The sequence below is a fragment of the Colletotrichum fioriniae genome (assembly GCF_027942845.1).
Source record: "Colletotrichum fioriniae strain IMI 355084 chromosome Unknown scaffold_17, whole genome shotgun sequence".
NCBI classification, from domain to species: domain Eukaryota; kingdom Fungi; phylum Ascomycota; class Sordariomycetes; order Glomerellales; family Glomerellaceae; genus Colletotrichum; species Colletotrichum fioriniae.
In genome coordinates, this window is record NW_027076853.1 from 924,291 (window position 1) to 946,852 (window position 22,562).

Sequence of the window (22,562 nt, forward strand, 5' to 3'; positions counted from 1 at the left end):
AGGGACGCGGTTTTGCTAGACAAATCCATTACTGCTTGTTCATTGGGGGGACACAGGGACTCAGACACAGACTGGTCTGCCACAGAAATCCAAAATATATGTTTGGACACGATCGAGCAGTACAATCGCCCTATTTGCTTATTTCTAGATGGTCTGGATGAAGTGAGCTTCGATGACGGTGTAGTGAGGCTCATAGAAACCATACATGGCTTGGGCACTATCCCAAACGTCAAAGTGTGCGTTTCAAGCCGACCTGAGTATCTCATCGAGAAGCACCTGGGCCACGGCCGCTATCCATTCATCCGCTTGCAAGACCTCACAAATCAGGATCTACGAACGTACGCCGAGAGCCACATCAAGTTCCCACCCAAATTCAAGATGTGGGACTCTTGGGGAGGTCTAGAGGACCCGATCAGAGTTCTTGTCGATAAGGCTGAAGGCGTTTTTCTCTGGCTCTGCTTGGCCATTCAAAGTTTGAACCGAGGCTTAGACCATCAAAACAACTCGGATGATCTAGCGCAAAGAGTACGCAATTTACCTGCCAGTCTTGAGAATTTGTATAAAGACATGTGGACCAGGTTGAATGACGATCAGTTACTCTATCGTCAGAAAGCTGCTCTTTATCTCCGCCTAGTTATCGCCAACCAAAAATCTCCTAAGATCGGTGTGTTCTCACACGGTCTCAATGTGTTTGTTATGATGCTGATAGGGACTTCGATGGCTTATCGTGTTCTCGAACAGCATGGGAACATGATTCATCCCAGTATCCTCATCACAGAATGTGACAGAATTCAAAGTGAAGTGCTCATTCGATGCGCAGGGCTCTTGGAACTGCCGGAATCCAGAAGCGGCTCGGTGCAATATGAGGCAATCCCATGGGGTGGCGATCAATACGACGCAGTGATGCCTCACATCACAAGCCGAAGACATTTCCAACTCATACACCGCAGCGCGTACGACTTCCTCTCAGACACACCTGAGGGGGAAGAGATCTTAAGTCACTGCAGATTCTCAAACTTAGAGCTCCAGCGTCAAATTATCTTTGCTCGGGTTGCAACCTGTCAGTTGGCGCTAGTCAAAAGAACCAAATACCTCTACGTTGGAAACGTATGCTGGAATGAGCTTGACCAAATTTTCTCATCCATCGGAACCACCATCTTGAATCCTTTGGGACAGTCAGACTATCAGAGGAATGATTGGATGCAACTCATGAAGGCATGCGAGCGGCTTTGTACATCAAATCGGCTTCTGTATTTTGGCGGCCAACCGACTAACATTTTCGGCCACGTTTCACAGACTAGATTTTACACGCTCGCTGCACGGCATGCTTTGATGGAAATTGCTTTCGCCGATGCAGAATATCTTGAACTTCGACCCAAAATTCTGTCTGAGCTGCTTTTTGAGACGTGCAGTTACACAAGTTTTCCCCCGTGGACGCTACGGTGTCCGGATACCCAAAGTAGTCGACTGATTGCTGAACTTCTCAAGCATGGAGCTAATCAAGACGCAAAACAAATATCAAGAGGCTTTCCGAGGATGCTTGAGACGCCACTTTCCCTGATTGTCCGGGGAGAAATGGTGTCGAAAGTCAGAAATCGCGAAACATGGCTCTCTTATCTACATACCTTGGGTTGTCTTTCAGACCATGGTGCCAATTTTCAGCAGAGTGTCTTGATTTCGTTAAGTTTGAGTCCTCGAAGCAGGAAAATTCTCCTTGTTGATATGTCCCGCAATGGATCCCAACCTGCGTGGGTCATTTATATTGTTCTGCCGGCGTCTGTAGTAGTCGCTTCTACAATCGCAACCTATCGCGCTCTAGATCTGAGCTTGGCACAGGAATCCGAATACCTTTTGAGCCTTTTGGACAGCTCCTGTGCGATTCATAGGGATTCCGAGGCCCGTGTCGTTGGTTTACAAAAAAATGGCAGCCTCCCAAGCAACATTTATGGGAGGCTCAGTCCTGAAGATTCGGATCGCTTGCGTGAGTCCCTCAATAAGTATGCGCCCTTGGGCTCCCCAAAATTGGTGGCCCGCGGGATTCTGAGCAGGTTTGAAGTTGAAGGCCTCGGGAAAATATTCAACGATGTATTGCAAAGGTGTGAGTGGACTCAGAACGGGGTCCAAGAGCACCTCATAGACCTGGGTCTTCGAGAAGCGACGATCTACGTCGATAATGATGGAGTGCAGTATTCCCGCGATGTTGCAAAGGGAATTACACCCGAATGGATGGCGAAGTGGCTTTATAGGATAAAACAATGAGACATTCTTGATTTCTACTCTGTTTGTTCAAAATCGACTGTTCTCAGATATATCCAGAAACCATGCAGCGTATTTTCGCCAATGATGGTATTGCCCGGCTCACTCGAACATTGCTGTCGGGAGTACAAACTCCATCTGCCAAGTGGCTTGTTCTGTATTTGCCTTTCGTCTCAAGAACGCCAGCAGGATTATCCCATCGTGTCCATCAACTACGGAATATCGACAGTATGTGTATACGTACTTTTACGAGAGGTCGTAGTAACACATGAGTCCGACCCTATTTTCTTCAATCAAAGGAATCGTGAAAGAGCAGAGTTGGAGAAAACTTGAGAACGCATGTACTGTCGCCATTCCGCAGTTGATGGATACCAAATTACTAACCTGCTCGTACCCGCCAAGGAACACATAAGTCCAGTCATTCGCCGCACCACCGAATGCAAGTTTGTGATTGACAACATCCAGTGAACCGCTCGTTGTCCAAATGTTGAACTAGACGAAAGTGTTCGATGGAACTAAATCACAGACAGATTCGCCGGTCACAAGGAGCATGGGACTGGTTCTTGCATCTATTGATGTATCGAATGATGGCGGTGACAGTCCAACTCAGATATGGGATGTTTAGAGCCTCTTGACCAGAGAAACCGAAACTCAATTATAGAGTTGTGGTATACCGAGGGAGCCGAGCACTAGGAATAGTCACCCGAGATTGAGCCAAAACTCTATTAAACCTAGAAGAAACCATCCGGCCAATGCCGCTACCCCTATTCAAAATGCGAACCGTAGTGGGCCATCGGCTAGCCGGCCCTGGGATCAAATTTGCAAGGTCCATTGATTTACATTACTAGAAAACTTTTACCTCGTCACTCGCGAGAAGGAAAGAATATAAGTACAACGAACGGCAAGCAATTCAGCTTTCCGATGAGACCGGAAAACTTGGACTGTCAAACGCATCGATCGAACTATTCGCCGCATGAAACCAAGGAGTGGGCTCTTCGGCGACTAATTCTACAACAGCTAATCCTCGTTATCTATCACTCAAAAATGCACACAAGTTGAAATGCGTTATCAGATTCTCTCATGCGTAGCTCTTTCTTTGTTAGCCGGCATCACAAACGCTCAACATGAAGACCCCGACCACCCATACATTCACCCAGCCACAACCGACCGTCGTTCGCCATGCCCAGCCCTCAACATCCTTGCCAATCACGGCTACATCAACCGCGACGGTGCCTTCATCTCAGGGGAAAGCGCCACGGTAGCTCAGATGCAAGCCTTCAACTTCTCCCGCGCCGTGTCAGCAGGCCCCGTTCCCGCGGCGCTGAAGTACTCCACCACGGGTGTGAACGGTTCTTTCCACCTCGACGACCTGGCGCAGAAGCCACTGGATCACGACGGAAGCTTGAGTCGCGGAGACCTCGCGCTGGGTGATAACCTGCGCTTCAACAGGACGATTTGGAATTCCTTTGTGGCTAGATTGCCTGACGAGTTCGTTACCTGGAAGCAAGCTGCCGAAGCTGGTGCTGCAAGACTCGAGGATGCGAGGAAGGAGAACCCTGAGTTTGTGCTTGATGCTGCAGGGGTCGCGGCTACGGTGGAGCAGATGAGTGGTCTACTTGCTGCCCTTGGAGGAAGTGTTGAGGACGGAAAGGCGAGGAGGGATTGGATTAATGCGAGTTTCGTGGAGGAGAGATTGCCTTGGGCGCTTGGTTGGAAGACGAGTGAGACGGTGCTTGAGGGAGCTGCATTTGGACCCATGGCCAAGGCTTTGAGGGAGTATGGGCCGGGCGGTGTTTGATTGCGAACGCCTGAGCAGAAAGATACTCATGTGTACATGTCAGTGAATCGCATTACAAACTTCCCAGAGTGTGGTCTGATGGGGTAGATGGATTCCATTAGCATCAACATCTACAACGTGGGTATGTGGCAGAACTGCAACTCGAGTCATATAGCACCTCCAAATGAGCGCCCGTCGTATATGAAGAAGCAAAGATGTGGAATTGAGTGCTACTAGTGAGGTGCGACGTGAACATTTAGTCGTGACCAATGACGTTCTTGGGAACATAAGGCTCCTCCAGGTATTTGGCTTCCTCATCTGTCAGAGTCTTGCCCCGCAGCTCGCATGCCTCATCGACTCTCTTGACAGAGTTGAAGCCAGTGATGGGAACTCCGCCCTTGTAACGAATCCAAGCGAGCGCAACATGGCTCATGCTCCATCCCTTCTTCTCCGCGATCTCCTCAACCCTGCGAATGATGTTCTCATCTGCCTCGCTGAGATCGGGGTTCATCGGACCCTTGCCCTGAGATCGGATGCTGGTGTTCTCAGCCTTGACTGACCGTGCCAGCTTTCCGCCGTAGAGGGGCGACCAGGGAAGAAGACCCACGCCCGTCTCCTTGCAGAAGCGGTTCATTTCGCGCTCTTCTTCACGGTAGACAAGATTGTAGAAGTTCTGCATGCTGACGAACTTCGTCCAGCCGTTCTTCTCGGCGACGAACTGCATGCGCGCGAACTGGGTCGCCCACATAGAGCTGGCGCCTATGTAGTGGATCTTGCCGGCTTGCACAAGGTCATGGAGGGCTTTCATGGTCTCCTCGATGGGCGTGTTCGGGTCGAAGCGGTGGATCTGGAAGAGATCGATGTACGTCGTTCCCAGGCGGGCGAGGGCGTCATCGACAGCCTTGAAGATGGCCTTGCGAGAGAGGCCGCCCTGGTTGACGTAGTCTTTGCTCTGGCGCACTTCTTGAGGAAACATGGTAGTGTGGAGGTTCGTCTCCTCGCCCACGTAGATGAAGCACTTGGTCATGAGAACGATCTTCTCGCGGGGGATATTGAACTTCTTGATGGCCTTGCCGATGACTTCCTCGCTGACGCCGTTGGAGTACATGTTCGCGGTGTCCCAGGTGTTGATGCCGCGGTCGTAGGCGGCCTTGAGGATCTCGAGCGATGCTTCCTCGTCGAGCACCCACGGTGCCCATTCGCTGGACCCGAGTGACATGCCGCCCAGGACTGGAACGGACACCCGGAGACCAGAGGTTCCAAGGTTTACATATTCGACCTTGGTGGTGTCGATGCTCTTCTGAAGAGAGGCGGGAACGGGAAGTGCAAACATTGTGAATAGATGGTTGCGCTGAAGGAAGCTGAGGGTAGCGGTGCTTTTAATTTTAATGTTGATGTCAAGATTGGAGATGTTGCGCTAAGCGTGAATTGATGAGATACTTATTCAAGATGTTTGACTGAAATCGCATGGTTATATAGCATACATCTTGAATCCTTCATGACATTGATCATGATATTGATCATGACATTGAATGACCATCTTACCTTGAATGTCGGCGTGGATTCATCAGCACTGGCCTAGGGTACTGAGGAGATAGTCGTAAAATCCGCATCATGAAACCTTACACTTTGAGTATCGCCAGGCTTCAGTTGGATTATCGTGGCTTCGAGATGGTAAAACACTGTTAAGACCGTCTATGTCCATTACTCACTGGGAGATGCAGAATGTATGTTTGTCAGACGATGGTGGCTGGTTGGCTTGTTAGCCGGTGCATCAACGGAAAATCTGCCACATTTCCACCGTAAACTTGCCAAACAGTGCAGCGGGCAATTGACGGACTCTTTTCTTGTCCGTTCCTTTTAAGTCCTCCTGAACAGTGTCGCAGCATTTGGGACTTTGGTTCTTAAGACGCAGCGGACCTTGGCGCCTTTAGGGCCCAGCTCCGCAGAATCCCGGGGTTTAGTGCTTAAGCCCGGGGCAAATTGGCCGAGCCGGCAACGAACAAAGCTTGTTGACACACCAGCCAACAGGCCGTTGCTTGGAGTGCGGGCACTACTTCTGGTGCTCTAGTGATAGGTAATTTATGGGACAAAACACCTAGCGGATGCCTTTGCACGCGATATCCTTCAGTCATGATGGCTTCAAGCGCTCGTATACCGGACAGTTCTATGAGCTCAACTTAATGGCATATATGCGACGGTCAAGGTGGCGAGAATAGGCTGGTTCAAATTTTTCCTGGGTTCTCATGGGCCCAGCTAGCGCTACTCGTCTTCGTGATTGTACTTTTACCCTCATCGCGAAGTTGTAGCTGTGAGAATGTTCGAGCTCCTCTGCCATATACATTTCAGCAAGTGACACGATTGTTATCTTTGAAAATGATGATTCCTGCTGGTCTTTCCCTCTGGTTATGAGATTATACAAGTGACTTGGAGGCTGTCAGACTGCCAAAGTTGCTACGGCATCCTTAGGACTCGGTTGTCGTTGGTTTTAAGTGAGAGATTGAGTCAGCCAGTCTACTGTGATTCAGCCAAATTGAGATATATGCGACTTGCAACAGGGTCCCCTGACTATTGTGATTGTTCGCACGAAATCCGCCCAATTTTGTGGCACACGAATCAGTCACTATTCCCAATCCCATTGTGGTCTCTACGTAGGTATACATGTGGGAAGTTCTGAAGGCCTCTGCTAACAGTTCGCCTGATCAAGTAGTGGCTTAACTCCGCCAACAACAGCTATGCCCGGTGCCCTGCCTATCAAATCGCGCCTCTTGACTACCAAAAATGCTCACAAAGAGACAAATTTGTGAACATCCAGAGCTTGAAGCTCTTCCAATAGGTGACGAGTCCAACCAGTAGGGCGTGGTACCAGAAGGCAGCCAACGAGATGGATTTGCAGACACAGCTCTTTGAGCTATTCTGAGACACGGCATGGAGTTAAGGTTGCTCGCGCCCGGCCAGCGGACCCCATCTACGTCCCGACTAAAGCACTTGGAAAATTTAGGCCACTCCCGACCATCTGGCACTGGTCCGCGCGGTCTCCGCTCCGCTCCCCCTTGCTAACTCCGTCATAGACTTGGGATGAAGTCGCAAGCAGCCATAGGTAGTTATATAATGGTTTCGTCCAAACACGTTTTTCAACGTCATGTTATTAAGGAACCCCTCTCTCATCATCACACTTGAATTCATTAGCTTCACTATCATCTACATATCAATCACTATTATATCCTACACTTATAGCACGCAATGGGCTTCATCTACAGTCAGCTCTTCAAGTCCCTGCCGTATCCCACCGGCTCATATGCAGGCAAGACCATCATCATCACCGGCAGCAATGTGGGTCTCGGCAAGGAAGCCGCCCGGCACTACGTCCGTCTAGGCGCCAGCAAGATGATCATCGCCGTCCGAAGTCTCGACAAGGGCCGGGCCGCCAAGCAGGACATCGAGGCCACCACTGGCTGCGGCAAGGACGTCATCGACGTCTGGCAGCTCGACATGTCCAGCTACGCCAACGTCCAAAAGTTTGCTGAGCGTGTCAAGTCTGAGCTGGAGCGCGTTGACATCTTCATTGCCAACGCCGGTGTGGTGCACAACAAGTTCAAGGACATGGAAGGGGAGGAGGGAACTATCACCGTCAACGTCGTGTCCACATTTTTGCTCACTGCCCTCGTCCTGCCTAAGCTCAAGGAGACTGCTTCCAAGTTCGGCACGAGACCTACCTTCACAATCACCGCCTCCGAGGTGCACGCCTGGACAAACTTTGAGGAGCGAACCGCCCCCGACGGCGAGATTTACAACACCATCAAGGAAAAGGCAAAGGCCTCAGACGATGCCGTGAGCAAGCTCTACCCTCTTTCTAAGCTCCTCGAGGTCCTTGGCGTTAGAACCATCGCGGAGATGCACCCGGCTTCTGAGTATCCCGTCACCGTCAACTGTGTCAACCCGGGCCTCTGCCACTCGGAGCTGGGACGTGAGGCCGGGGGATGGACCCTGTGGATTATGAAGCTTCTCTTGGCGCGCACGACCGAGTACGGCAGCAGGACGCTGGTTCATGCGGGCGCCTCGGGTGCCGATACTCACGGCAAGTACATGTCTGACTGCGGCATCGAGGAGCCGTCACCGTTTGTGAGGAGTAAGGAGGGCAAAGAGGCACAAGATCGAGCCTGGAATGAGTTGGTACAGAAGCTGGAGGCCATCAAGCCTGGTGTGACGGGCAAGATCTGAAATCCGATGACAGTGGCCGGTTCCAATGAGCTCGTGTTTCCTTTGTAGTCTGTCTGTCTAGTCTCCGTAGGATTCCCCAATTTCATAATACTTCGTCTTGTTTATTACTTCGTCTTCACGATGAAATGCTAGCACTATCATCAGCACACCATGCCTCGTGTACCCGGCAAAGAACACAAGGAGGCTGTGAGCACACTACGAACTGCCTCAATTTCATGATCAAGTTCATTCTCCTGTAAAGACATTCATCTAATATCCACTTGATAAATGAGAAGCTCTCAATTGACTTCTAAATCTCTCTCCACACCATTCTCATGAAGCTTCATCCCATTGGTCATGGGCACAGTAGCACCGACTCGCTCAATATGAAAGTTGATTTAATTCAAGAAAGCGTTGTTAAGGAAATTCCAAAGTGAGGCATGATCCAAGTCCTCTGATGCCTATCTTCAATACATGTACTGAGAAGGGGTTAAGTCGTGCTTAAGCCCGGCCGGCCAAGCAAGCTGCTAACGGATCTGACAACGTTGCTGGCAGCATAGCTCAACTGAGCATCGGGTGAATAGCGGACAAGTTGAAACATCCGAAGCTGCTGACTCGACAAGAGCGCTCTGTTGATGTGCTTTTGCAGATTGATCGCCCTTATAATCAACTTCTACGCATGGGCAATCGGTTATGAGATCTAACTAGGATGCGGCATTGAAGGATCGACTGTTTACCGGATTAGGCAACCAATCGTGGGTGTATGGAGATTATGGTTGGTCACTCTTAATTCCGTGCCTTGCTTACTCAACCACAGCGTGTAAGAGAGTAACTCTGAGCAGAGGATACGAATGAACTTGATTCAGGACTTACGGTATGTTGGTCGTAGCTTCAACCTAGAGACTTTGGAATAGATACTTATAAGTAAGTCCTCGAGTTCATTCAACACAGCGAAACATTGGTCCACGACAACATCCATTTCCCTCACATCACTCATCTCACAATCACTTCAACCGTCAATGACTTCTCAAATTCCCCAAAAGCGCATCTTCTTGACCGGAGCCAGTGGCTACGTAGGCTCAGTCATAACAGAGCTCGCACTCCAAGATGGCTACCAAATTCACGGTCTCTCCCGCAACGATTCCAGCGACTCGAAGCTCCGCAACCTCGGCGCCGTGCCCATAAGAGGCGATCTCACCTCTCTAGACGTCCTCCGCCACGAAAGCCAAGAAGCAGATATTATCATCCACCTAGCCACAGCCTACGTATTCGGCGGCGAGCCATACGAGACCTTCAGACCTATCGACACTGCAGCCGTCGACGCCATCGCCGATGCTCTAGCCGGCACCGACAAGCCCCTCGTCGTGACGTCCGGCACGCTCTGCGTCGCGGCGGATCCCACCGGTGCAGAGACTACCGAGGCATCACTCGCGGACCCGGAACCCATCAACACCCGTATCTTGACCGAACTGCACTCTCTGGATCTCGTAAAGAGGAGGATTCGCGTCATGTCAATCCGACTGGCGCCCTACGTCTATGGCCGAAGCGGGAGTGGCATCGCGCAGTTCATGGGCATCGCGGCTCAGACTGGTGGGGTGACGATCGTCGACGGCGGGAAGAATCGTACGACCAATGTGCACGTTGACGATGCGGCGCGACTCTTCCTCCTAGCCGCGGAGAAGGGACGGGCAGGAGAGATTTACAACGCCAGCTCGGCGACAGATGTGACCTCCTTCCAGATCTCCGAGGCCATTTCTGCAGCTGTTCAGGTTCCGCTGAGAGATATCAGCATGGAGGTCGCAAAGACGCAGCTGGGGCAAACTATTTCCTTCTTCCTGTCCGTTGAGAACAGGGCGTCTGGTGCAAAGGCCAAGAAAGAGCTGGGCTGGGACCCGCGAGGTCTGGGCATCTTGGAAGACATCAGCAAGGGTTCTTACGTGGAAGTTGCCAAGGCCCTCAGGAAGTAGCTTGGCGATGAGGAGAGAGGAGGAAGAGGGAGAGAAAGCTGTCTTGTACCTCGTGAGGGGGATGCCGGAGTGAAAGTCTAGGAAGGGGGGTGTGAGAAGCGGCACGGGTGAGGGGAACCATACACACTCCAAATGCCAAGCAAAATTGCAAGCCACCCAAGACAATTTGATTGCCAAAGATCTCTTGTGACATCTCTTGGAAGCTGGAACTGACTAGCGACCTACTTGGCGTTTATTCAGGCTAAAAGAGCTTAAATCGACGTTTGCTGGGCCTGACCACCATGTACTCTCTGAATCTCAAACCCTTGAAGGTATTCTGAGATAATTTCAAGTGGCAAACTCCCGCGTTATTACTCTATCTCACTCACATGATGAAGTACTTCGAATTCCTCATGAAAGAGACTTAGACCAACAACGAAATACGGCGTGAAGTCAATTGACACGAAGACGCCAATGACAACTTATATGTTCGGCTCATTGTGTCGGCGCTGGGGAAAGGCCGTTGATTCACATAGATAATTCCCGGAGACTAAACCAATTGTCTTCAAGACACTTGTAGAGTCGCATACGTCGTATACATAGATGATTGGGAACTGAGCTGAGTGGAATCGCAGCGAGTCTATCTACGCTTGCGGTCTCATGACTACTCAAGACCATGGGATCAACCACGGGCGCATTTCACAATGGAAAACTTTCTACACGAATCGGATTGTGTCATTTTTGACCAGGAAGATAATCCACTGACAGACACTCACGATATCAACATGGAAATCCCAGCCACAAAGTCAGATTCAGAGATAGTGCACAACATATTGGGTATATTGACGAAGCCAAACTTCATTATTGACTATTACATGAACAGATTACACAACCACTTGCATCCAGTATTTAGAAGACATAGCGGAAAGACAGGTTCTCCTTGTCAGTCTTGTCCTCAAAGGCGTGAGCAGTGTAGTCGGGCGAGGCCTCAGGGATACCAGCGGCAACCATCTCATCTCTCTTCCTATTCTCGCGGGAGAGGTAGATGCGAAGGCAGATGATTACGATGATGAGGAGCGCGTAGCAGCCCAAGTGGGTGGCGAAGGCGATGAAGTAGCGGGGGCCGTCCCACTTGAGGAAGACCTGGGGGCCAATGGCGTTACCGGCGGCCCAGACGATGAAGTTGATGGCGACGGCGAACTGCTTCTTTGTCTGGCCGGCGACATTTCGGGAGATGAGGGAGAGGGCCAGGGTCTGGGCTGACCAGAAGGAGAGGGTGATGTAGTAGCAGATGAGGAGGCCGACGCGCTGGGAGAAGGTGTTGTTGGGGACGGTCATGAGGAGGACGGTGCCGATGACGGAACTAGCGGGAGTGTTAGTGACTTGTTGGCGGTACACTGTGAGAAGGGGGGTTGACTTACGGGACACAGAAGCCAAGCATGACATAGAGGTTCTGGTTGAACTTCTTAACGAGCCAGACGGAGCCGAGAAGAACAAAGATGATGTAGAAACCGAGAACCATGGCCAGGAGCTGGACCTCGAGCGTGTTGAAACCGAAGCTCTTGATGATGATGTTGGCAAAGGCACCGAGACCAGATGTGGGCAGGGTGGTGCACAGGGCGATGAGGGAGTAGCCCCAAACCTGGGGATCCTTAAGGGCCTCGATGGCCTGCTCGCGCTTGAAGGTCTTGTTCTGGATACCGGTCTGGTTATCACGGACACGCTCGACCATCTCCCGCTTGACGTCCTCGGAGTAGCACTTGGCGCGCATGGGCGAGTCGGGCATCCAGAGGAGGACGAAGACGCCAAAGATGACGGAGATGACACCGTAGGCCAGGAACAGCCACTGCCAGGACTTGAGAGGACCGGTCTTGATGTGGGTGAAGCAGTAGGCGAGGAGACCGCCGACGACCTGCTGAGCACCATTCATCATGTACCAGTACGTGACACGGGACGCCTGCTCCTCGCGGCGGTACCACATGGAGGAGAGGATGACGAAAGCGGGCTGGCAGGCGGACTCAAAGATACCGAGGAGGGTACGGACAATGACGAGGCCCTTGAAGTCGGTGCAGGCGGCGTGGCAGGCGAGGACGGCACCCCATGCGATGATGGAGAAGCTGAGGTACTTCGCGATGGGGACGCGGGCAATGATGTAGTTCTGGGGGTACTCGACGAAGAGGATGGCAATGTAGATACAGGTGGTGAGCCAGGAGAACTCTTGGCCCTTGAGGTGAGTGTCCTCCTGGAGGCCCATGATGGAGGCGAAGGACATTGTGCCCTTGTCGATGGCCTGGAGGAAGTAGGTGCCGATCATGATGACCAGGACGCGCCTGTCAATCATCTTGCGCAGTTGGTCGCTGCGTTCCCTGGAGACGGTGATGGAGCCGTCGCCAACGTACTTTGACAGCTCATTGTCGACGTTCTCGAGGCGTTGGTGGTCGGCCTTCTCATTGGAGATTGTGCGCTCGACTTCGTGGAAGGACTTCTTGCCCGGGCTACCTCCGCTCATGGGGCGGACGAGCTCCGGGTCAGCGACTTCGGTAGATGCCATCTTGTCTATGTTAGACTGAGCGATAGGAGGTTCAGGATGGTGTTGCGGTGAGTGCCCGAGGTGTATGAGACGCAGTAAAGGTCTCAGATGTTGACTTGATGGGGCTATGGGGTCCGGAGTCTGTCTAACCTCTGCAAAGGAAAGGAAGAAGCTGAGCAACCTACGGGAGAAGAAGAGCAAGAGATGGGGGAAAGAGGATGCTACCTCGTTCTATATAAGAGCAGATCTCAGGTGGAGCACCCCGAAGGGTTGGTAATGGGTGGGTGGTAAGGTGTTAGGGAAAAGCGAGCCGTGGACCGTAGGTAGTGTCTTTGGATTCCTTCCCTTTCCCCTTCCGGATGTGGTATCAATCTGGGTTGTCAAACCCCGGAATCTCACCCTCATTCTCTCCTCACTTTTACCCCAAGATTCTTGTTGGGAAGCAGGCAGGACTTCTCCATTCCCCCGGTCCACAGCTCGGTTCCCCGCGAAAAGAGACGACGAGAGTAAGGCCAGGAATCAAACCCCCACGGGTCCTGGGCTTCTGGTATCCTGGGGTGGATATGGAGACGGCTTGCCGGGTCCTGTGTGGTTCGGCGAGCCGGATCACAGCTTGGACCAGACGATGGGTAGGCGAAGGATGGCCAGGAGTCCAGGACGAGTGGGTGCAGTTGGGACATCATTCGACCGAAGTGGCGGGAAGAGCAAGGTGCGATGTCCTGGTTTACCACCCCATCCCCCATACGCTCGCTCTCCCCCCCCCCTCTGAACTCCGCGTTTCTGCGGTGTATGTCCCAATATCTGGGGAGAAGATGGAGCAAGGGACAGGAACGTGGGTAAAGATTGGATAAGAAGGATAAGAAAGTGGGCAGGTTCATGGCTAGAGCAGCACGAGTCAGAATTAGGGATTGGGGGACAACGTTGCGACGACTGGGGGACCCATGGGGCAACAACATGAACACATGCGCGATGGATGGTCAACCGGGAGGAAACCGACAGTAAGCTAGGTGGGAATAAGGGTGTGGGCGCATAGCTCCAACGGGGGAGTTCTCTGGTCGAACTATCATGGTTGGCACGGCTGACGAGGTTGACCCAGCACGATGGTGTGCGCCTATACTGTGGTTCTCTGAACTGGATGAAGTGATTGGTGGGTTTCTGCAACGGGGGATAAGGCGCAAGACTAGTTCTAGTCAGTAGCATCTTGTTGGAATGTCTCACACGAGTCTGTAGTTTCTGGAGAGGGCGAAAGGTCAGCTAATCGTTGTTAGTAATCAGGCGTTTAAGCGGTTGAGAAAGCACGATCCCATGAATGTGAAGAGAGTCAGTTTTTGTGTTTTCGGGGGAGAGGTTATCGATGAGTGAGAATGGATGACGGCTGCGACTGCAGTGAGCGACTTGGCATGGCACTTGGGCGCTCTCCCGGCCGCCTCATTCCTTGGTTTCTTGGGCTTTTGTCGCCGCATTTCTGGGCAGATGAAATGGTCTAGCAGCGACTGGCAACGAATAGGAGGCTCAGACCACGAGGTCTCTGGGCGGAAGGGGTGTGTGGTGTGTGAACCAGCGTAGTGGTGGGCGGAAATGTTAACGACACGAAAAGCTGCTTCGGGCTGGCGGCGGGCATGCAGGGATGGGATTGGTTAATGCAAGGAAAACGGCCGTCTTGCCTCGAAGCAGGCTTGTCGTCGGTGCGAACCCTACCGATTCGACCGGACCGGACTTGGCTCACCACCCAAGGAAAAGCTTGACGGAGTCTCAAGTCTTGACGCTCGGGCTCAGCTATTCTTTTCCGTCTCTTGAATGTCTTGCAAAATGCCAATTGTTGTTTTGTCAATGGATCTGGCTAAGCTCATGCGAAGACGTGGTGAACCATGGTATCGCGGTGAAGTAGACAAGGCGTGGCACAGCAGTAAAGAGACTTTGACATGGGGCTCAGTCACCAGCAGGAGGCTGGGAATGGTGGTGGACCACATAACACAGTATGTCGTGTTGCAGCGGTTGCATTGCGTCTAATGTCCTGCGGTGAGAGTGCTTGCATGCATGGAACCACGGAAGGAAATTGAGGTCCGCGATGAGAATGTCATAGTAATCAGGAATGAAGACAGCCGTCCCACAGAAGCCGTTCCTATATGAGTGGACGTTTTCGTGCCTTGGATTCCTCAACCTCAAGGGGACTTCAAACTCATTCACCGTTCGTAATCTTGTTCATCTCTCTTAATCTTACTCCGTATTGTGCCGTCATTGCGGTGTCTGGGAAGGCATGGGATAACCTTATTCTACCGTCCAGGGCTCCGCAAAATGAAGTTTAGGCCTGGTTGCCTAGGGCAGAAATAGCCCCTCAAATCTCCTCTTCGATTCCGTAGGCTCTGGACAGTTCCCGGTTCCCCGTCGCCCGCCCTCTCCAGCTTTTGTTCGCCCAGAATTTCCCCCAAAGATCCAGTGCGGAAGGGATTGCGGAGAGTGTGCGGAGATGACTTCCCCAAAACACAGACCCCGGACGGCTAAACACAAAAAAAGCCGGGGGGCGCCAGCCGCGGGTTCGGCGTCAAGCGCTCGAAACCTCGTAAGAGGCGCAGGAATTTGGGGATAGGAACAGGGATGATCCAGAAAGCAGCCTGGGAAATTTCCAATGGCCGTTTGCTAAAGTAATGTCAGACCAGTCAGAGACCGAACAGAAGAAAAGGTAGGAAAGGAGGCCCACGGGGACCACGGGGAGAGCCAGGAGAAAGAACGGGAATGAACAGAAAAATCGGGGAAAGCTTTCTCCACCAGCGCGGGGTAAGAAGCCCGGGGCGCGGGGGAGGAGGGCCCGAGCAGCGAGCGGAGCACCCCGGTGACGTGCCATCTAAAGTGGGGTATCGTCGGGCCATTCCGACCAACCACCGACGTCGTTTCCGCACTCGTTGCTCAGGTCCAGGAGCGTACCTGAGAGAAACAGTCTTTCCTCAATTATTCACACCTTGCATTACCTAATTCTCTCTTAGACCACGATGTATGTACCCGTTTCCTCTAGCGATCTCGCAGTCGCAAACTCACGATTCCAACCAGAACGCGCCCCTCTCACTGTTCACTCTTGCCTGTACCTATCCATTCAGAGTGTGGGGACCCCCAGCTCTCCTCCCATGATCCATCGTCCTTGAGCCAAACCACCTACTGGAAAGCGCGTCTTGGAAGGGGCATCTTGGGGCCTTGATCCTCGGCCACCATCACTCCGAGCCTACGTTCCCCTCCATCCTCCCGCCAAGGACCCCTCGTTTTTCCCACCAAGCATATTTCACCGGAGCCCTCCCCTTCATAAAGGATTCCGCACCCAAACTTCGTGCCTCTGAGCGTACCCTTTTCCCCCGAGGATCTGACAATTTATCGATAAACTTCTGTCTCACGTGTCTTCGCGTTCTTGTGCCGTGCCTGTACATACCTAGATACCCCCTTCCCCAAACTGTCGCAAAAGTCACATGCTTTCTGTGCCGCACGACTTTTGAGAAAAGGTTGGTTTCATTTCACGTCACCTGTAGAGTTCTGCTTTTGCGTCACCAATCGACACGAGCTCGACTCTTTAGGATTCGATGTAGCGGCAAGCGAGATGGCCACGGCCTCACATCACCGGCCAGTACTAGGACTCTCAAGGCTGATAGCAAATACAGGCGCTAAAAGGGAGCAGAAACCCCCATAATCAAACTTCATAAAAATACACAGAAAAACACCGCCAAAATGCCTGCGGGAATCACCGAGCTCCATGGCGTCAAGCGGGCCGACATTCACAAGCAGGTGAAGCAGCTGATCCACGACATGGTCAACATCAAGGACACCACGGGCGAGTTCCTCATGACGCTCGAGAACGGCCGCGTCATCGACACAAAGGGCTGGGGCGACTGGGAATGGACCCACGGCATCGGTCTGTACGGCATCTGGAAGTACTACGAGCTCAACGGCGACCCGGCCGACCTCAAAATCATCGAGGACTGGTTCCGCGACCGCTTCGAAGAGGGCCACAAGGGCAAAAACATCAACACCATGGCCGTCTTCCTCACCCTCGCCTACGTCTACGAAAAGACAAAGAACGAGACCTACCTCCCTTGGCTCGACAGCTGGGCCGAGTGGGCCTACCACGACCTCCCCCGCACAAAGTACGGCGGCATGCAGCACATCACCTACCTCGAGGTCAACGACCAGCAGCTCTGGGACGACACCCTCATGATGACCGTCCTGCCCCTCGCCAAGATCGGCCTCGTCCTCAACCGCCCCCACTACGTCGAGGAGGCCAAGCGCCAGTTCCTCCTCCACCTGCAATACCTCTTTGACGCGCCCACCGGCCTCTTCTTCCACGGCTGGACCTTCCACGAGGGAGGGCACAACTTTGCCCGCGCCCGCTGGGCCCGCGGCAACAGCTGGCTGACCATCGTCATCCCCGAGTTCATCGAGCTGCTCAACCTCACGGGCGACGACGCCCTCCGCTCCCACCTCATCAACACCCTCGAAGCCCAGTGCGCAGCCCTCGTGCCGCTGCAGGTCGAGAACGGCCTGTGGAGGACGCTGCTCGACGTGCCCGAGTCCGAGGGCTCCTACGTCGAGGCGAGCGCCACGGCCGGTTTCGCCTACGGTATCCTCAAGGCGCAGCGCAAAAAGTACATTGGAAAGGAGTACGAGGCCGTCGCCGTAAAGGCGATTAATGCCATTTTGGAAAATATTAGCCCCGAGGGCGAGCTTCTCAACACGTCGTTTGGCACGGGTATGGGCCACGATTTGCAGCATTACAAGGATATCCCGCGGACGAGCATGCCATACGGTCAGGCCATGGCTATGATGGCGTTGGTCGAGTTCTTGCGCGTCTTCGTATGAAGCTCACGATATAATGCTGAATGAATAAACAAATGAAAACTGAATGAACAAACAAAACCTGTCTCAACAACGTTACTCCATGACTATCCTTTGAATCACAACGTGTGACCTAAGCTTCCGAGAATCGAGGGTTCAGTATTAGATGCTGGTCGACTTCGTAATGGTTTCAGGCACCCTAGTGAGATCCCCTGTAAGCCTCGCCCATAAAGACGCGTACGGATCTCTCAAGGCCCATGGGACAGAGGATTCGGCTCAGTCGTGACCGAGACATCGATGTCGCGAGCCTTGGCGTTGGGGTTGATCCCCACGCACTTGGGGGCGCCTTGTCCGTACTTTACGGAACACGGAATAACGATACAAGGACCTGAGCAGAAGAGGAGACAGCTTGATCATCGGTTAGAAACTGAAGAATGTCCCTTGATCTGTCTCTCGGCGCTCTCTACTGCGATACAAGTATGAGAGCTTCCCTGAGCATTAATGGTTATCTTGACCCAACTGGAAGAGGATTGCTTGGTGATCGATGTTACTCGGACATCCCGGCAGGTATTTACAGGAACCTAAAGCGCGATACTAACTCCCAAGGCACCGTGTGTCACGGGCTTGCAATCTGCTCGGTAGGTCGGTGGAAATCGACTCAAAGCTGTTCATAGTCGTGACAATGATGTGCGATCCGTGGGGGCCAAGGGTATACCGCGCTCCTGGAAATTTAGTGAAGATGCCACACCTCAACCCCGAAGCCCGGTTCAATGCGGCCCGAGACATGTACGCCTTTGGTTACAGCCGGCCGTGCGGTTTTCGTCGCATCCGAATCCGGGGCTGCGGGGCACTCCGGTTGCCATGTAACTCTCCGTAATGTGCCTGACTGAAGGATCTTCCAATGACATGAGGGAAAAGGCAAGACAGACAGGGATGCAAGGCGATGGTTTCGCATGAGCTCGGTATTGGGAACTGTCTGTCGGTGACTGATACCGAGATATTGAGTCGCGTCCATCTATATATATCATGGCATAGTCATCCGCGAATCCGTTGACGCTAGCGATCATACAAGGGGCAACCTCTTGTCGATTCGCACATTTGTTCAGTTTGCTGTGGTTGCCTCTCTTCTTATTGCCAAGCATCCATAAGACGATCAAGGAGATATCTCGCAAGATTTGGTCTTAGTCTTGTTCAAAGTTTTGACACGAGATCAACGAAAGATTTGCTAGCATCGCACACCAGCTATTAGCATCCACACATGACTCGAAGCCCTTGGGATAGCTCTTCAATTGTTTGGGGCGTCAAGTGCAGGGTCGTGGACCATCTCTTTGCCAGTCTAAAAAGGCACACGACAGGACCCTGCGTGAGGCTAGCTTCGGAGGTTTTCTGACCCAGGGTCAGATGTCTCGCTGCCACGTTGGATGCGGTCTCGGAGAGATATGGCCTGGTGCCAACATGTGTTGATCACAAGGCAGTGTCTGTTCAACCCTGCCGCTATTTCGAATAGTTGGGTACTGGGTTGGTAAGGATTCACGGCGGTGTGTTGAGTCAAATGATTGGATGGCGTTAAAGAGACGAACGGTTAGAGATGCCGAGGAATACACGTGTAATGTAGAATGCCACAGCCAGGTGAAAAAGAGCAGAGGCCAAATGCCAGGGTCCTAGTGGCCGTTTACACTAGATTTTGCTAATTGGAGATGCGTGGGTGGGAAGATCTGGGACGATCAAGGCCAGATGAGAGATGCGAGATCAGATGGCTTTGGCCAATGACAAAGTGGTGATTTGGAAGGTGGGCGTCATCATCTGCGCGTGATGCGAGAAAGAAACCGCAGTGCGAGCCTCGTGCCTGCCCCGATCTCCTCGTGCGTTGATTGGCTGTTAGTGCGATTGGTGTCAGTCAGTGCGGAAAGCTTAACTTTCCCGCCTGCCACCTCCATTTTGTCCTGATGCACGAGCCACAGGCAGCCGCGAGCACCGAGCACGGATCAACCCAGGCCCCAAGCGAAGCGAAGGGACTACGTACCCACGAAAATCAGAGGGAAGGACTGAAAGAAGGGAAGGAAAGGGAAGGAAGAAAAAAAACCGAAAAGAAAAGTACTGAAAAAATGAGGTCACCCATGTCTGTGCTTCTTTCTAATTGGACCTTCACTCGTCACCTCTCCCCGTCTTCGCTTGCTCTTCTGGGCAGCTCTTATGTCGCATCAGGTCCAGCCCGAGAGCTACCCGCCGATATCCTTCCGCCGACCTACAGCACCTTCCATGTTCTTCAACCACCCGCTTAATTAATTGCCTTACTTCATTGCGTCGCAACACCATCCGCGCCGCTCTTCCCCTCGCCCATCTTGCGACCTTTGATTCCTCCTCCTTCTCCTCCGCACCTCCCAATTCAGGACATTGAGAGGCGCACATCTTCGCCCTCCCAAGTGTGCCCATCTCTTCAATTGTCCTGTTCCCCTCTCAAACCACGTCGCCTCCTCGCATCTACAGATAGCTGGAGACCATGCGCTGGAGGCTGCGATTCTGCATTCCATCCCCGTGAGACCCTGGCAGCGGGGTAGCCCGGTCCCAGCAGCTACACCCGAACGAGCAGCTCACCACCGAACCCATCTCCGACCACTTACCACCGACGACCTCCGTAAACCGTGACCGATCTCGACGACCATCTCGACGACGTCACCGCTAGTGCTGCAAGAACCTGTGTAGCTGCCTCTGTTCGTCCTCCGGTATCAGGCTCTGCGCCACCTCAATTGCCGCAGCTCCCAACATGCCTCGTACCACCAACAGTAACAATATTGCTCGCGCAGCTGCTGTGTCCCGGACAGCATCGTCCGGTTCCTTTCACGCAGGCGCTCCCATTCCTACGCTCGGAAACATCGAGTCCAGCCGGAGGACTACGATGCGACGCCAGTCTACTCACCGATATCACACCTTTCCGACACCACCTCCCAAGACACCCCGCGAGCAATCCTCGGCAGAGCTTTTCCCACATTCCGATGAAGATTCTGATGCCTCTGATAACGATCACCGGCAGACTCCTCTGCCCGTCAAGCAGCTTGCTTTGCTTGCCTTCCTTTCCTTGAGCGAGCAGACAGCGTTAAACTCCATCGGCCCTTACCTGCCTCAGATGGTTGAGTCCTTCGCCGATATACCCGACTCTCAAACAGGTCTATACGTCGGTATCCTTGCCTCAGCGTTTGCCCTCGCTCAATTATCAACGAACTTATTATGGGGCTACCTATCAGACGTTGTGGGCAGGAAACCGACAATGGTCCTTGGCACTTTCATGTTGGCGGGCTGTTTTGTGGGTTTCGGTTTCTGCAAGACGTACTGGCAGATCGTAGTCGTTCATGTGGCCATGGGTATGCTCAACGGTAACGCTGCCGTGGTTCCCACCGTTCTAGGCGAAGTGACGGACCGGTCTAATCAAAGTCGGGCCTTCACATGGCTTCCCGTCATCTATTCCCTAGGCGGCATCACGGGTCCGGCCCTGGGCGGGCTGCTGGTTGGTACCATGGGAAAACAGTACCCATATCTCGCGCCCAACTTGCTGAGTGCAGGGCTGCTGTTCATCAGCGTGATTGTCGTTGCAATTTGGTTCGAGGAGACACTAGAAACGTTGGAACCAGACCATGCAGCATGGATTCCTGCTTGGGCGCGCAAAGCTTGGTCCTGGGTTTCGCGAGAGGCGCAACCGCGTAGAGGCTCGTGGGCCACGCGCTGGCCTCGCCGCGGAGCACAAGCCGTGGTCAGCACCGACGGCGATGAAGAAGAGGAAGACGGTGAGGATGAGGCGGGAGAGGATCAAGGATTGCTTCAGCATGCATCTGAGAACGATGCTCATGCCGACGATGACGCGAAGCTCCCGGGCGACCTGGCGACATGGCGTCAACTTTTGAATCGCAATACGATTCTCGTACTATTAACTTACCTAGTATTTCAGCTGTCAAACATCTCCTACAACAGCTTGTACCCGATCTTCGCCGACGCCAACCCTCCAACAGGACGCGGTCTTCCGCCAAGCAAAATCGGTATCAGTCTCAGTCTGGCAGGCGTGGCCACTATTGTGTTCCAAGCTTTCCTTTTCCAGCACTTGAAGACGCGGCTGGGAAACCTGGGCACGTACCGCATTGCCTTGCTGGGACTGGCCATTAGCATGGCTCTGATGCCCTGGATTCCGTACTTGGACGACGAGCCGCTTTTCGGTATCGGCAGCGGTTCTGCCTGGCTGTACATCGAACTGGGCGTTATCCTCATCATCAAGAACATCTGCGCCGTGGGCGGCCTTTCTAGCGTTATGCTCTTGGTGAGTTATCTTCGTTTGACTGAAATATTGAATTCTTGCTAACGATGGTTGTAGATCACAAACTGTGCACCGAATCATGCTACTTTGGGAACCTTGAATGGCATCGCTCAGACGCTGTCTGCAGCGGGCCGCAGCTTTGGGCCGTTTGTCTCTGGCTCCCTCTTCACGCTCTCCACGCGTGTCCATCCCAAGGGTGAGGCTCTAGTTTGGGGCATATTTGGCGGCATTGCCCTCTTAGGGTGGATTGGATCTCTCGCCATCCGCAACCGCGGTCTCGAGAGTGACGACTGGGTAGGCGAGGAAGATGGCACTGACGGCGAAACTGAGCCATGAGCTATTGTGCTACCCGCTACGTCATGAGCAACACACAAGTAAACCCGCCGGGTTTTCTGTTTTTAATATGGTCGGAAAATGTTTCGGATAATCATAGCATTGGAAAAGGGTCGGAAACGTCTGGTCAAAGCGGATATATTTGCATCAATAGAGAGAGGTGGAGCCAGCTCACCCTCTGGAAGATGAGGAAGAAGAGGAAGAAGAGGCAGACAGCTACACGATATAGATTCAAGAGGCCAATGCCGGGCCGAGACTCGTAAATCTTAAGATTTGGTTAGTCTTTAGAAGTCTGGTGTTACATACGAGACTCGTGACTATGTGCAGTTCTTTGTACTGCAAATAGCCCTTACGAGCATCGCCGTGTCCGTGGGGGTTGCACGCCTACCCATGCCCGCATTGTAGTGA

The 22,562-nt window shown here is 52.8% G+C and overlaps 7 protein-coding genes across 7 annotated transcripts; 5 read left to right on the forward strand and 2 right to left on the reverse strand.

Annotated features, from left to right (window-relative positions):
* Window positions 1-3,316: 3,316 nt before the first annotated feature.
* On the forward strand, window positions 3,317-4,054 carry N0V96_011458 (uncharacterized protein; the record flags this gene model as incomplete). Its single annotated transcript, XM_053192134.2, has 1 exon — window positions 3,317-4,054. One exon carries the CDS (start codon window positions 3,317-3,319, stop codon window positions 4,052-4,054), a length of 738 nt encoding a protein of 245 aa, XP_053050298.2.
* Window positions 4,055-4,289: 235 nt separating this feature from the next.
* N0V96_011459 (uncharacterized protein) lies at window positions 4,290-5,366 on the reverse strand (the record flags this gene model as incomplete). Its single annotated transcript, XM_053192133.2, has 1 exon — window positions 4,290-5,366. The coding sequence occupies one exon, from the start codon at window positions 5,364-5,366 to the stop codon at window positions 4,290-4,292; it is 1,077 nt and encodes a 358-aa protein (XP_053050297.1).
* Window positions 5,367-7,276: 1,910 nt separating this feature from the next.
* Window positions 7,277-8,254, forward strand: DMXR8 (Short chain dehydrogenase/reductase dmxR8; the record flags this gene model as incomplete). Its single annotated transcript, XM_053192132.1, has 1 exon — window positions 7,277-8,254. One exon carries the CDS (start codon window positions 7,277-7,279, stop codon window positions 8,252-8,254), a length of 978 nt encoding a protein of 325 aa, XP_053050296.1.
* Window positions 8,255-9,252: 998 nt separating this feature from the next.
* N0V96_011461 (uncharacterized protein) lies at window positions 9,253-10,200 on the forward strand (the record flags this gene model as incomplete). The annotated part of the gene is made up of 1 exon (XM_053192131.2): window positions 9,253-10,200. One exon carries the CDS (start codon window positions 9,253-9,255, stop codon window positions 10,198-10,200), a length of 948 nt encoding a protein of 315 aa, XP_053050295.2.
* Window positions 10,201-11,088: 888 nt separating this feature from the next.
* On the reverse strand, window positions 11,089-12,730 carry N0V96_011462 (uncharacterized protein; the record flags this gene model as incomplete). The annotated part of the gene is made up of 2 exons (XM_053192130.1): window positions 11,089-11,542; window positions 11,601-12,730. The coding sequence occupies 2 exons, from the start codon at window positions 12,728-12,730 to the stop codon at window positions 11,089-11,091; spliced, it is 1,584 nt and encodes a 527-aa protein (XP_053050294.1).
* A 3,687-nt stretch (window positions 12,731-16,417) lies between these two features.
* On the forward strand, window positions 16,418-17,545 carry N0V96_011463 (uncharacterized protein; the record flags this gene model as incomplete). The annotated part of the gene is made up of 1 exon (XM_053192129.1): window positions 16,418-17,545. The coding sequence occupies one exon, from the start codon at window positions 16,418-16,420 to the stop codon at window positions 17,543-17,545; it is 1,128 nt and encodes a 375-aa protein (XP_053050293.1).
* A 2,740-nt stretch (window positions 17,546-20,285) lies between these two features.
* On the forward strand, window positions 20,286-22,157 carry N0V96_011464 (uncharacterized protein; the record flags this gene model as incomplete). The annotated part of the gene is made up of 2 exons (XM_053192128.2): window positions 20,286-21,824; window positions 21,879-22,157. 2 exons carry the CDS (start codon window positions 20,286-20,288, stop codon window positions 22,155-22,157), a joined length of 1,818 nt encoding a protein of 605 aa, XP_053050292.2.
* Window positions 22,158-22,562: the final 405 nt, after the last annotated feature.